The sequence below is a fragment of the Strigops habroptila genome, chromosome 10 (assembly GCF_004027225.2).
Source record: "Strigops habroptila isolate Jane chromosome 10, bStrHab1.2.pri, whole genome shotgun sequence".
Classification (NCBI taxonomy): Eukaryota; Metazoa; Chordata; class Aves; order Psittaciformes; family Psittacidae; genus Strigops; species Strigops habroptila.
In genome coordinates this window covers 12,665,837-12,678,595 of record NC_046359.1, presented here as the reverse complement: position 1 = coordinate 12,678,595, position 12,759 = coordinate 12,665,837, and the positions used below count along the sequence as shown (strand labels likewise).

General features: G+C 33.0%; 1 protein-coding gene across 1 annotated transcript in view; it reads left to right on the top strand.

Annotated features, from left to right (window-relative positions):
• WDR27 (WD repeat domain 27) overlaps nt 1-12,759 on the top strand; it is a 96,066-nt gene that overhangs the window by 8,318 nt on the left and 74,989 nt on the right. The window contains exons 9-18 of the mRNA XM_030498998.1: nt 2,033-2,136; nt 2,640-2,707; nt 3,647-3,780; nt 5,090-5,166; nt 6,199-6,277; nt 6,812-6,883; nt 7,587-7,690; nt 8,061-8,150; nt 11,203-11,324; nt 11,907-12,040. Coding sequence (XP_030354858.1) covers nt 2,033-2,136; nt 2,640-2,707; nt 3,647-3,780; nt 5,090-5,166; nt 6,199-6,277; nt 6,812-6,883; nt 7,587-7,690; nt 8,061-8,150; nt 11,203-11,324; nt 11,907-12,040 — 984 coding nt within the window. The remainder of the gene's footprint in view (nt 1-2,032; nt 2,137-2,639; nt 2,708-3,646; nt 3,781-5,089; nt 5,167-6,198; nt 6,278-6,811; nt 6,884-7,586; nt 7,691-8,060; nt 8,151-11,202; nt 11,325-11,906; nt 12,041-12,759) is intronic.

Here is a 12,759-nt window from a genome sequence, read left to right as displayed (position 1 = left end):
CCAACTTACTATTTTAAACATACAATAGGAAAATCAAAGAATATTTTTAGTGATCTGCAAGTTTTGGTGGCCTACTGTTAGGCAGATAATATACACAAAGTGATACACAGTTAAAACTGGTTTCTTGTCTGCAAAGTAATTTTATAAAAATGGCATTGGGAATATTCATTTTAGCATCTATTGATGCTGGTTGATAAGGGAAATATCAGTTAAAAAAATAATGAGAAGCCCATTAGAATTTAAAAGCCGAATTTATTTTAATTTGCTTTCCTGTGGAAGTATGTCTGATGCAGTCACTGTGTGCCTGTGTCTGTTTGCTTTCTAAATTTAAACAACTTCTGAATTACATAACCTGTTCTAGCCAAACTTTTGGCTGAGAGACTCAGTCTCATTTCTTTTTCAATGCCTTTTTTTGGACAGGGTTGCCTGAAATGGGTCGCTGGTAACAGGTTAACTGAAATAATTTTCTGAGTTCAAATAACATCAATTTCCAATACTGACCTGATACTGCCTAACATTGTATATCTAAGGACTATTTACCCTTTCAATTATCGCATCACAGTTGGAGGTTTTGTTCTGCTTATAAACAACCGTGACCATTACATTCTTATTATTAATCCAGTTGCATTATCTTTTGGCTTTATATTTTTGTATTTAGAAGTCTTTTTCTGTTCACCTTTAAAATTATCATGTGTTGGTTTTAGCAGGTGGTTCAGATTCTTCTGAACAACTGAAAAATCCCTGATTGACCATTTTTCCTGCCTGAAGTGAAATGCAACAATGAAACATTTTTGCAACACTGGTGTCCAAAAAATGATGTCTTATAGTTCCATAAGCTTTTTGACATTGAGTAATTTCATCACAGTGGATGGCCGTTTATTATTTTAAAGTGGGTGTGAGATCAGCTTCCTGTATCTGTCACTTGATATCATTATTTATAATAACTTGATAGTGCCACTTCTTTGAAATAATTCGAAGAATTTACAAATTAAATCAGTCTGTTACCGCCGTGCATGAAAGTAGTGCAAACCACAGATAAAACTATACAGAGCACATAAAAGTATCACGAACCAGAACTGAAACTCTTTCCCAGTCTGCTTTATAAAGTATTTCACTGTTTCTTTTCCCTTTTCTTTAATACAAGAAAAAAAAAAAGAAAAAAAGAAGCCACTGTGGTGAGTCTTTTCACCAAGCTTCAGCTTTATATTTTTCCATACCCTTGCTTCAGCTCTTGTGGTCTAACTTTAGAAATGAAACCGATAAGTCTACTCACTCTGATTTGGAAAATGTATTAAAATGTTGTTGTCAATTTTTATTTACTGTGGCATCAAAACATTTTTGGTTTTTGAGAATGACAACTGTTATTTTGTTATCATCATCTTATGCTCGATAACATTTTTCTTCTGTGAGAGTGTTGACCGAAATTGTAACCAGTTGGTCTACTCTGTGGTGTTTATGAAGACTGGGTTTCATTACTAAACAGCAATACTACTGCCACTACACACAGGCTGAGACAGACGTTCCAGGCTTGCCTGTTTTTTTCTCCCCATAGTTTGTGCTGTTTTTTTCTCTAGTACTTTAACTATGTACAAAGACACCTTAAATTTCACCATTTTTATGTGTTCATATCACTGGTGGTAAAAGTAAGAATATATGTAGACTTGCCTCTTTGTTTGATTTTACTTTTTGTGTATACAGTGCTTTTATAGCACCTCCCAACTGTTACAAACCATAGTAGTTTTTGAAAAATATTTCCTATGCTGGTTTAGACTTGCCATGAGCTCTTACATAAAATCAAGGATTGTGTCCTGTTCTTAGTTTTCAAAACTTCACCAATTTTCATTGAAAGATTTTATTTTGAGCTACAGATTTTGTAAAAATGCTGTAAATTTAAAAACCATTTTTGGTGTTTATTATTGTCGTGCTGGGACTAAGTAACAAGTATTAAAAAAAGGAATTGCTGTGTCTTGTATAGTAATAAGGAAAGCTTCTTCATCATGCTCAGATTTTTTTTTTTCTCCTTTCTTAATAGACGTTCTGCCCTGAATACTAGCTATTTTTGGATAGGAAGCTCTACTGGCTTGTTAATACTTAATTTGGCAAACTTTGAATTAGAAGCTTTTTTATCTTACAAAGGTACGATTATAAAATATCTGACCATACCATAATGTGATTGCTTTCCTTTGTTACCTGATATAAATAGTATAACAATTTGGTTTGTAAAATAGCAAAATAGCAGAATACTGTAGAAACTGTCTGGGTGTGGGGGGTTTTGGGGGATTTTTATTTTTTTTTTTTTGGTGGAATTTTTTTTTTCCCTTATATGTTCATTCTAATTAATTTCTGGGTTTTTCTGGCACTGCTGACTTGTCTCACAAGATGTGTTGGCACTAGATTTTGGTATTGGCTAGCAAGGAATTTTTATTTGATTTTGGAGTTTGTGAGTGTTAAACACAAGGAATGTTATTCTACTACTTTATAATGTGAGAGTAAGCTAGAAGGATATACACTGAAGATAGTGGATTATAATGGTGTCAAATTAGTATGAGGTTTTTTTTTTTTCCCCCTGTCTTAGAGATGATAGCTTTTTCTTTTGAAATGCAAATACGGTTTTATAGCACTATGTCTTTTTGGTAAAGATTTCAGTGACGTCAGCATTCAGTTTGTCAGATCGTGTGCATTAACAAGGAAGGCAGTTAACGGAAAGGTGAGTATACAGTAAACATCGATTTAATGAATGTTTACATTTTCAATTATTTTCAATAAATACTAATTATGCATTTTGATTGCAGATTGGTGTACACTTTTACATTTCTTTTTCTTGATGTGAATTACACAGTAGTTTTTCTGGAGAGGGTTGATTCTTCTTTATGGGAGCTATTAATTTAAATAGCTGTGTAGCTTTAAAGCTGTCATAATTTACACACTGTCTAAAGTGATTAATAAGCAAAAGGCGTATTGTTTTTTATAGTGTTCAGTGTGTACCTTGAATTTCAAGAACGATCACTGGGGAAGCAGCAGCAATCTTTTAGGGGGAAAAAAGATACAAGCATTGTTACACCTTGTTTCTCAAATATTAGGATGAACTGCTTTTGAATCCTTCCAAGAAATCTGTGAAAACTATTTGAGTTGTGAAAAAATGTTTGTGAAAAGTCACTAAAAGTGCTTTTAAGGAAGTGAAAGGCATTTTTGTCTGATTACTCCATTTTTGATGTTACAATTTTCCTACAGAACTGAGCTCAATCTAGGCCTTTCTACATACTTAACATAGCAGTGTTTTGTTTTAAAGAAGGATTTTATTTTAAATTCAGCATGTTCTCAGCATGTCTCTGAAACCAATCTTTCTTCTATGTGTGCTGCTTTTCTCACAACTCTTACTGCAGAAATCTCTATTGTAGAATGTATTGAAATTTCTGTGACTTACGTAGGTAAGGCTGTTAAGACACATTTAAGCAACATAAGCATATTTTTGAAGGACAGCATTAACCACTTCTTACTCTTTCATGCTTTGCAAGATAAAACTTGTGGATATTTTTTACTAATTTTCATAAATGACAGAAAGCGATTTAATTTTCCATTATAAATACTTCAGTGCTGAAGCTTCAATTATGAATTAGAGTGTTATTTGATGGTATAATTGCTGCAGGTTTTATGCCTGGTCACATCAATGTTTGAAGATATGATTGCTGTGTTGGAAGTTAACCTTACTGCATTGGTGAGAACTCAGCAGAGGGATTTTCTCTCATGTGGAAATGAGAAGAGTCTATCAGTTATTGCCAGGTACAGAATAACTAAATGTTTTTTTCTTCTGAATTGTGTTATGCATTTGTTTTCCTGATGCTGAAGTGCATTGAATGGTTTTGTACAGTGCTATGTGTTGACAGGGTTTTATTTTACTACTTTTTCTGTCATGCTTTAGTTGTATTGAGTGGGAGAAGTCAGAGAATGGTTGAAATTGTAAGGCACGTCTGGAGGTCATCTTGTCCAACTGCCAGGCTCAATCAGGACCACTTGGAGTCAGTTGCCCAGCACCATGTCCAAATGAATTTTGAATTTCTCCAAGGAGGGAGACAACGCAACCTGTCTATGGAAGTGCTCAGTCACCCGCACAGTAAAGAAGTGTTTCCTGGCGTTCAGACAGAACCTCCTGTATTTCAGTTTTTGCCCATTGCCTCTTGTCCTTTCACTGAACACAGAATCTGGCTCTAGAGTCTTCCTTACAGCCCAGTACTGGTGCCTAGGGCTGTTCCCCCTGTGCAGAACTTTGCACTTGCCCTTGTTGAACTTCATGAGGTTGCTGCCAGCCCGTTTCTCCAGCCTGTGGATGTCTCTCTGGATGGCGGCACAACATTCTGGTGTATCAGACACTCTGCTCAGTTTTATGTCATCAGCAAACATGGTGAGGGTACACTCTACTCCATCCAGATTATTAATGCAGATGACTAAGAGAATTGGACCCAGTATTGACACCTGGGGCCTGGCTGTTCAGCTGGTTTTCAGTCTACCTCACTGTATGCTCATCTGGCCCATACTTCATCAGCTTCACTATGAGGATCTTATGTGAGACAGTGTGGAAAGCCTTCTTGAAGTCAAAGTGGACAATATCCACCCCTTTCCCCTCGCCTACCAAGCCAGTCATTTTATCATAGAAGTATATCAAGTTGATCAAGCGTGACTTCCCCTTGGTGAATCCATGCTGACTACTACTTCCTTCCAACCCAGGCTATTTTATGACTTGTAGGAAAATACTGACATCTTGAAGACAATAAAAAACCCTACAATATACATTGAAGTGCAGATTTTGGTGCTTATAATAAAATCATCAGGTAATAGTCACAGAAATGGGATTTGACTTGTAAATGCATTAGTCTATGAATCTACTTGGGGCCAAGGCTTGCCTGTGCTGCTGGGTATCTGAGCTGATAACTAATCCACTGTCTTGTTCATATTCATGAAAATCTCACTGGTATCACACGTATACATACACACAAGCACACAAATAACTAAAAATGATTTTTGACACCTTTTCCTAATATGATGCTTTCGTCCATTGCATTGATTAATTTTTGTGCTTGGTTTTATAACTTAGGTGTTCTTTACTGGAAAGTTCTCCATTGCGTAAAGGTTTAAAGAAAAGCATGAAAGAACCTTCTAGTAAAAAACTTGGTAAGTATAAACCAATCTTGAAATTAATAAATACAGTTATATTTTTTCTTTTTTTTAATTAAAAGTAACTGACTCACAACTGGCTGATGCCTAATATAACTAGTATATTGATTTCTGTTTTAAATATATATTGCATTATGTTTTTAATTGGAAGAACTTTTATACTTCTAGCAGTGTTTCATAGCCTGCATATGTAATTGTAGTGAAAATGATGGTAATAAGGTATTTTTCTTATTTGAAAAACAATACTCTAAGAACTTTATGTGGATTTTAAAAGAGTTAGGGTTTAGGATGTTTAATCTTTCATAAGTCGTTCTTTTTCCATAGCATGCACTATATTTTTTTCTGTATAATTTGTTGTTTCTTTCTTAACTTTGATTACCTGTTATGGTTAATTTTATTGTCCTGAATAGTCCTTTGTCAATATCTGCAAGTTTAGGAAGTTAATTTTTGCCTCAGCATCCTACTGTTAAAAAAAAAACCAAAAACCCAAAAAAACCCCAAATCTGACTTCCAATTGCTGTTGAAGCACTTGTAGCTTTTTTGTTTAGCAACAGTTAAGCAAAGTCCAAAAAGCACTTACAAAATAATTTTTTCATCATCACCTTTTCTTTAGGAAAGGTATAAAAATACTGATAACTGTAGACACGTAGAAATAATTTTTTACTATATTGATTGTACTTGTTGGACCTGGTAGAATGTCAAAGCTTATATCATTAGTGTTGTATGATATTCCAAGAATGCATCTACAGTGTTTTAGCTAGAATTCGGCTGCTTTGGACATGCAGCACTGATACCTGTACTAGAAGTTCTTTCTCATTGATATTATTGGAGGAGAGATGTTATGCAGTGTAATAGTTCATATTTCTTTCCTTTCCTTAGTAATCATTATTTTAGAGTGACTGATACTAAATATGGTTTGTAACGTAAGGAGACATCAGATATTTCTACTGTGCTAGCCTGTCTACATAACTGTAAAAATATGATGTTAAAACCCCCCATTTTAATGTAAATTGAATTATTTTACTATAGGAGCGAAAAGCACAGTGAAAGATCAGCCATTAGTTTTCCATAATAAAATTAAGTCATCAGGTTATACAGCAGCACCACGGTGAGTAGATGCATTACTATTTTGTCTGGTTTATTGGTGTGTGATGTTTTGTCATGAGACACATAGTCTTGTGACTGTGAAATTCACCACCCATGAAAAACAGATATGATGTTATCAAACAATTTAAAAAGTATGTTGTAAAAAAAAAAAAAATAAAATATTCACAGCTTCTGGCCAGTGTTCAACTTCCTTTCAATATCTGTATTAGGCATTCTGTCTCTTTCGTATGATTAAACTCTTATTTCTTCAGCTTGCAGAAAGGAATATCTGAGAACTTTATGTCAATGGATTTTGACCTTTAGAATGCATTATTCAACAGATAACACACCAAAAACAAAACTTAGGTGCAAACTTGAGCATTAAATCATTAGAAAGTTATGTTGTCATCAATGTGTACGTTATCTTAATTACTGACATTACATGTAGACATGAATAGTAAGAAGGAAGCAGGATTGGGTTTTGTTTGAAATAAACTATTTCTCTCATACAATGTTTCATGTTTCATATAAGAGAATCTGTGTTCTTTTTTTGTAGAATGACCATGTTTTCCCCAGTTAATAATCTGAAGAAAAATAAGCTATCAAAGTGGAAGACCAGTTGTAAACAGTAGGTTATCTAGCAACTCCATTAGAGGAAGAAAAAATTAAAATGAGGATAAATACAGGTCTGTTGGAAGGTCTCATTAGAACTTTTAATTTCTCTTTAGTATTATATAAAATCTTTGTTCCAGGTACTACAAATATACAAGTAAAGAATAATTAATGCTATCATTATTCTCTTTAAAAAAAACCAAACCTATTATTGTGTTAAAAACCACTCAATATCTTAAAACTAAGTTTTTGTAGTCCTTGCACACTTTAGATGAGCACTTCAGGTAATTTCAAGATTGGTTTGTGCTATTTTGTGATAGTTTAAGCTACTTAGTATTTTAAGTTTTGTGTGGTGTTCTTTCAGTATGTATCTTGATTAAATAAATGGTCAATGTAACTCTTATTTTTACATAGGAAGATATTTTCATATTGCTTATTGTCGCAACAAGGGAGAGTTTGCATTCTTTAAATACTTTTGTTAGAGAAGTATGCAAATTAAGAAGTTTGATTTTATGTACCAATCTATGTTAATTCTTAATCTCGTGAATTCATAACACAAGTAATGTAATTACGATGATTTAAAATTAATCCTGCCTCTTATATATAAAGATGCTTAGAATAACACCCAAAGCACATTTATTTCATAAGTGAAATGAAAATGTACTGGGTTTAGATATCTTAATATTTTTCCTCTTTTTCTCTGTTCTCCATCTTTGAAGTAAAAATAAAGAATATCCATTGGAAACTTGTCCTCCAATTAAATACGAGAAGGAGCTATCTGTAGCTTGTAAACCAACCCCGATTTGTTGCATTCAGTATTCTGGTATGTACAGGCTTTATAAAATGTACAATTGTGTCAGTGTGCAGAAAGAAAAAAGATAATTGTGTGACATGGTTTATTAAGACCACCGAACTTAAATTTTGTAGCCTTTTTTTGGTGAAAAGTGAAATTCTGCCTTGTGATGGATAACTGTTTTCAGAATATGCCAGGACAAGAAATGAATTGTCTACGAATTCCTGCCAAATTCTGCAACAAAAGTTTGTGATGTCCATACAAAATAGGTGTTAAATGTATGAAATGAGTATCTGTTTTGTATTTTGTTGATGTGTGATTTTTATGATTAAAAGAAACAGCATATTGTGTAGGTCTTCGTTGCTTTCAAATGTAAATCATCAGACACTCTTCTTTATAGGGGATGGAGAGATGCTGGCTTGCGGCCTGGCTGACAAAAGTGTGCTGATCTTCAGTTCCAATCTCACTGATATATATAATGTTTTTTCAGGTAGATTTATGAACTGTATTATTTAAGAAATTATTTAATATATGATTGAGTTTAACCTAAAATAGCATAGTAACCAAAAGATTCCATTTATATCACCCTGAGAAGAACAAGGGAGAGGGGATACTGTTAATTCAAGATGTAGAATTAATTTCTGTGATTGGTTAATTTTGTTCTAGAATTAAACTGCTTACTAGGTTTTCCCATTTCTTATTTTTTGGGAGGTAAATAATAATCTATCACAATATACATTGCAATCTGCCTTGCGCATGTATGTTACAATAATTAAATAGAAATAATAAAGGCAGTTGTAATGATAATGCTCGTGTATATTGCATTACTTAGCATTGTAAATAAGCCTTAAAAAATGAATTCTAAATTTCTGCAAGAACTCTCTGTTAAATTTTTAATAACAGTAAATCTTATGGTTTTTAAATGAGTCCCGCTAAATGAATTTTCAGTGGAATTTCATAATGGAAGATGACTGTAATTTAGTAGCAGACCTTAACAACTGTAGAATTAGACTATTTTAAGCTATTTTTCTTTATGTATCACAGACTAATTTGAGCAAGTTCATAGTGCAATTTATATGAACGGCACACAGGAATAGTGTCGTGAGGTTTTCTTGGAACAAAAGCAGTAATTTTATCCAAAGGGACCCCATATATCTTGAATATATTTAACATTATTTTAGAAGATCAGAATTTTTAAAAAAATGCAATAAACCAAAAGAGATCAAAATTCTGTATTTCCTTCCCTTGCTTGTTACAAGCATCTGTAAAACTAATAATGTAGGATGCACACAACACACAACAGATGAACAGTTGTGCCCAAAGAATTTTTTGTTTCTTCAGATTATTAACACATCTTTTTAAGTAATCTGAAGAATCTAAAATGTAAATGATTTTCAAGAACTTTGTCTTTTTGGTTGTAGCAGTGCTACTCTGAACATTAAGTAGAACATAAATTTGGTGTAAACCAAATTCTACTTTGTGCTCTTTAAGTAGCAGAAGAGTGCAACCTGTGCATATAGTTTTTTTCAAAAGCAACATAAATGTGACTCTGTCAGATACTGTTCTGTAGGGCAGTAGGAACCGCAAACCATCAGTTACATGCTTATTTCATTCATGTAGTTCTTCTGTATAGTTCAAATTATCATGAAATCACCTATTTTATTTTCTACTTCAGATGCTTTTGGCTTTGAAGTATCATAATAAATGTATTTTTTGTTCATTAAAAACTATAATGCATTACTCTCATTCAGAGCTGCTATCAGTGGTAATGTAAAACTTTCTTTTTTCAAGAAATTGCTAATATGTATTCTCTTAAAAAAAATCAGTTTCAAGGCAGCATTAAGATCTGAATATAGCTGTTTATTGAAATAATTTTTATAGTGCACCATCAGAGAGCAGTGGTATAACAATAGCAGTTTTGCTGTAAGCCTAATTTACTCAGTTTTGTTCTGTGCTCAGTTACAGTTTTAAGTAGTTCTGCAGTCGTATTCAGTGTTGGCTCTTCAAGTGTCTGTGCCCTATAGTGAAGTGCAGGTAATGCTGAACAGCTTTAAAAGTGTTACAGCCAGTACGGACTTTTTGAAGAATTCTACAAAGCCAGCTGCTGTCCTTCTCAATGTGCTTCAGGACTGGGGAACCCTGAGTAATGCCTGTTTGGAAGCTTACTGGCCTCTTGCAAGCCAGCTGGCATCTCCCTGTCTGTGCTTTGGGATTGGGGGGCCTGGAGTGCAGAGATTCTTAAGCTTTTTTTTTTTTGCATAGCTCTTCCAATTTTCCAAATCTCATATTTTCCTAAAGTTTCTCACGTTCCTTACCACTTTGGAAAATTGTTTGTATAAAAACAATTGGTAAAGGTTTTTTGTTGTTGTCCCTGGTTGTTTTTTTTTTTTTTTTCTTTAATGCAGATAATTCAAGGCTTCCAGATGGTTTTACAAAACCAAGGCCTTCAAATAGATGTTAATGTTGAGAATAAAATAAGTATAGAACTACATAGGTACTCAATAAGTACATATGTAAGTATTCTGGTGAAAATTCTATAGGACTTTGGTAACTGGGAATTAATATATCTTATTTATAAGCCTTTTTATAGATATTTATAATCATAGAAGATCTTAATTGCTGAGATAATTCGATTGGCCTTCTTGTAATTTAAAGCAATATAAAACTTAAGTTGACTAAAGAGAAAATGTGCACAAGAGGGCAGCATAAGAACTTTGAATGTTTTAAGGCTAGATGAAATTCATCAGACTTCATCTAGACAAATTTGAATAATATGGGCCAAAGTTTGTTAAACTTGTTTAATATATGTTGTTCTTTTTGACCTTTTTGATCAGCATCAATATGATTTTAAATCACATTAATAATTTTAGCTTCTGGATGATGTTTCTGGCTTTTGAAGTTCTTTCTAAGTTTCTAATCTTTTTTTTAATTGTGTGACACCAAACTGGAAAAGTCTGTTGTAGAAGCTTTTTGCTATTAACTGGAGATTATAATATTTTAAAATATTATTTTAAACTGGCAGTTACATTTTTATATTTTTTAATCTAATGAGAAAGTCCTGCAGAAGCTGTTGTAGTGGCACGTTCATTGTGTTTTTAAAAAACCAGACAACTCAGTAATAAAAGCCTGATGAATAAAATAAAGTATTGCAACTATTTGCAAGGTCTTGTTTCCAGATCATGTTTAATATAAAATTTCATTATAATACAATACTCAGATTCTCTTTTCAAGTAATGCTGTATCTTTGCTTAAATGGAATATCAAGGACGTTTCTTGGAAATGCTCTTCCAATAACTTTGAAAAATGTCAGAATTATCATTGTTTGATTATTAACTAGAGAGGTTTTTGCATGATTTTTTGTGGAAGAAAAAAAATCAAAAACTGGTTTACTGTTACCAGTTTTAATCCAACCGTTTGAAGCCTGTATTTAAAACGTGGTTTACTATTGTGTATAATTATATTAAAACAATGTAATTAAATCTGGAGAAACATATAAATGCCAGAAACGACCTTTATGATAGTTCCATTATTATTTTTATTAGGTCATGATGGTGCAGTTAACTCTGTTGGCTGGAGTCATGACAAGAAGTGGTTAGTTTCTGCGTCAGAAGACAGAACTTTAAGAGTCTGGTCAGTCTGCAATAATGAATCTGCCTTAATTCTGGTAATGAGAAACTTCTCATGGTTCAGTTCACAGAGGGCACTGTTTTGCACTTTCATCTACTTCCATTTTAGCATCTCTGTAGAAGAAACATGCAGTCTCATTTTCAGAGCTACTGGATGGTGGTGATTCCAACTGATACTATGATCTAGGTGGTCTTCATTGGCTTCAAATTAAGCTTTTATCATGATAATTTATGAAAACAAAAAACCAACCTTGGTGGACAAAACTAGAGGGCATGTCTGGAAGTTTTGGTTTTATTTTTTGCTCTGTTTATTCTATATTCATTGGCTTATCTCTACTTGACTTTGTAGTCTACTCCCCAATTCAAATGCAAGTTGAGTGTGAAGCTAGATTGTATTAGATTCAATAAACTCTAGATGCTAGTAACTTTATTGTCAACTAATTTAAGTAGAATGAAAACTTTGAGATTAACATATGTCAGAAATAGGAAGGGCCACTACACAGTTGGTTAACCTCCTGGCATATGATCAGGATAAACAGGGAAACTGCCTTAACACCAGGAATCTCAGGAAAAAAAAAAAAAAATAGAATCCATTCTTAATAATTTTCTTTGCATTTCAGGGCAAAGATAAGTTCCATAAGACTGTACGCTTTGCACAATTTTATTTTATAGATGCATTTATATTGCTGTGTTGTGGAGCTGAATTTCATGTATTAAGTTTCCATCCAGATACAACCAAGGATGACCTCAAAAGGTGAGTACAATTTCTCATTAACAGACCAGTGAAAGTACTTGTATTGTTTGATCTGGGATTTTCTGGGTGGTGAGATCAGCTGAGGAGCAAGAATATTAAAGAAGTTAAAAAAAAAACCCACTCAAAAAATAGTAAAAGCTAATTGTAAAAATATATTTGATCTGTTATAATAGAAAAAAAAAAAAAAATTTATAGTGCATACCTTAACTGCTGCAAATATGGTTTTTCTATTACTGTTACCATTTGGGAACTTCTGAGCTTTACCTTCTGCTTGTTTACATCCCAGTGTGAATTAATGTCTGAAGTTATGTTTGAGTAGCTATTGCAAATATTTCTCTTGTGAGAATATTCTATATACTTTTTCTTTCAGAGACACCAACATGCTCTGACACTTTTCTTCCTTCTCTGTCAAATGAAAGTAATCGCTTTTCTGTAATTTTCACTGACTTTCCAACTGATATATCTAATTACTTATTACCCTATTTTGTCCCTGTATTTCTTGATTGTGAGTCACCATTCAGGCACTTTTTACTATTACTATGCTGTTTATTTACATTAAATGCTCATACAGAAAACAAAAGGAGAAAAAATGCCAAATTTTGTGTCTCCTTTAAAATATCTCTCTTAAACAAAAGAAATTCCTTTTCATTTGAAAAAGTAGCTAATGGATTATGATCTAAGTTCTATTTAAAAATTCTTCAAAATGGTTAACTAATTGT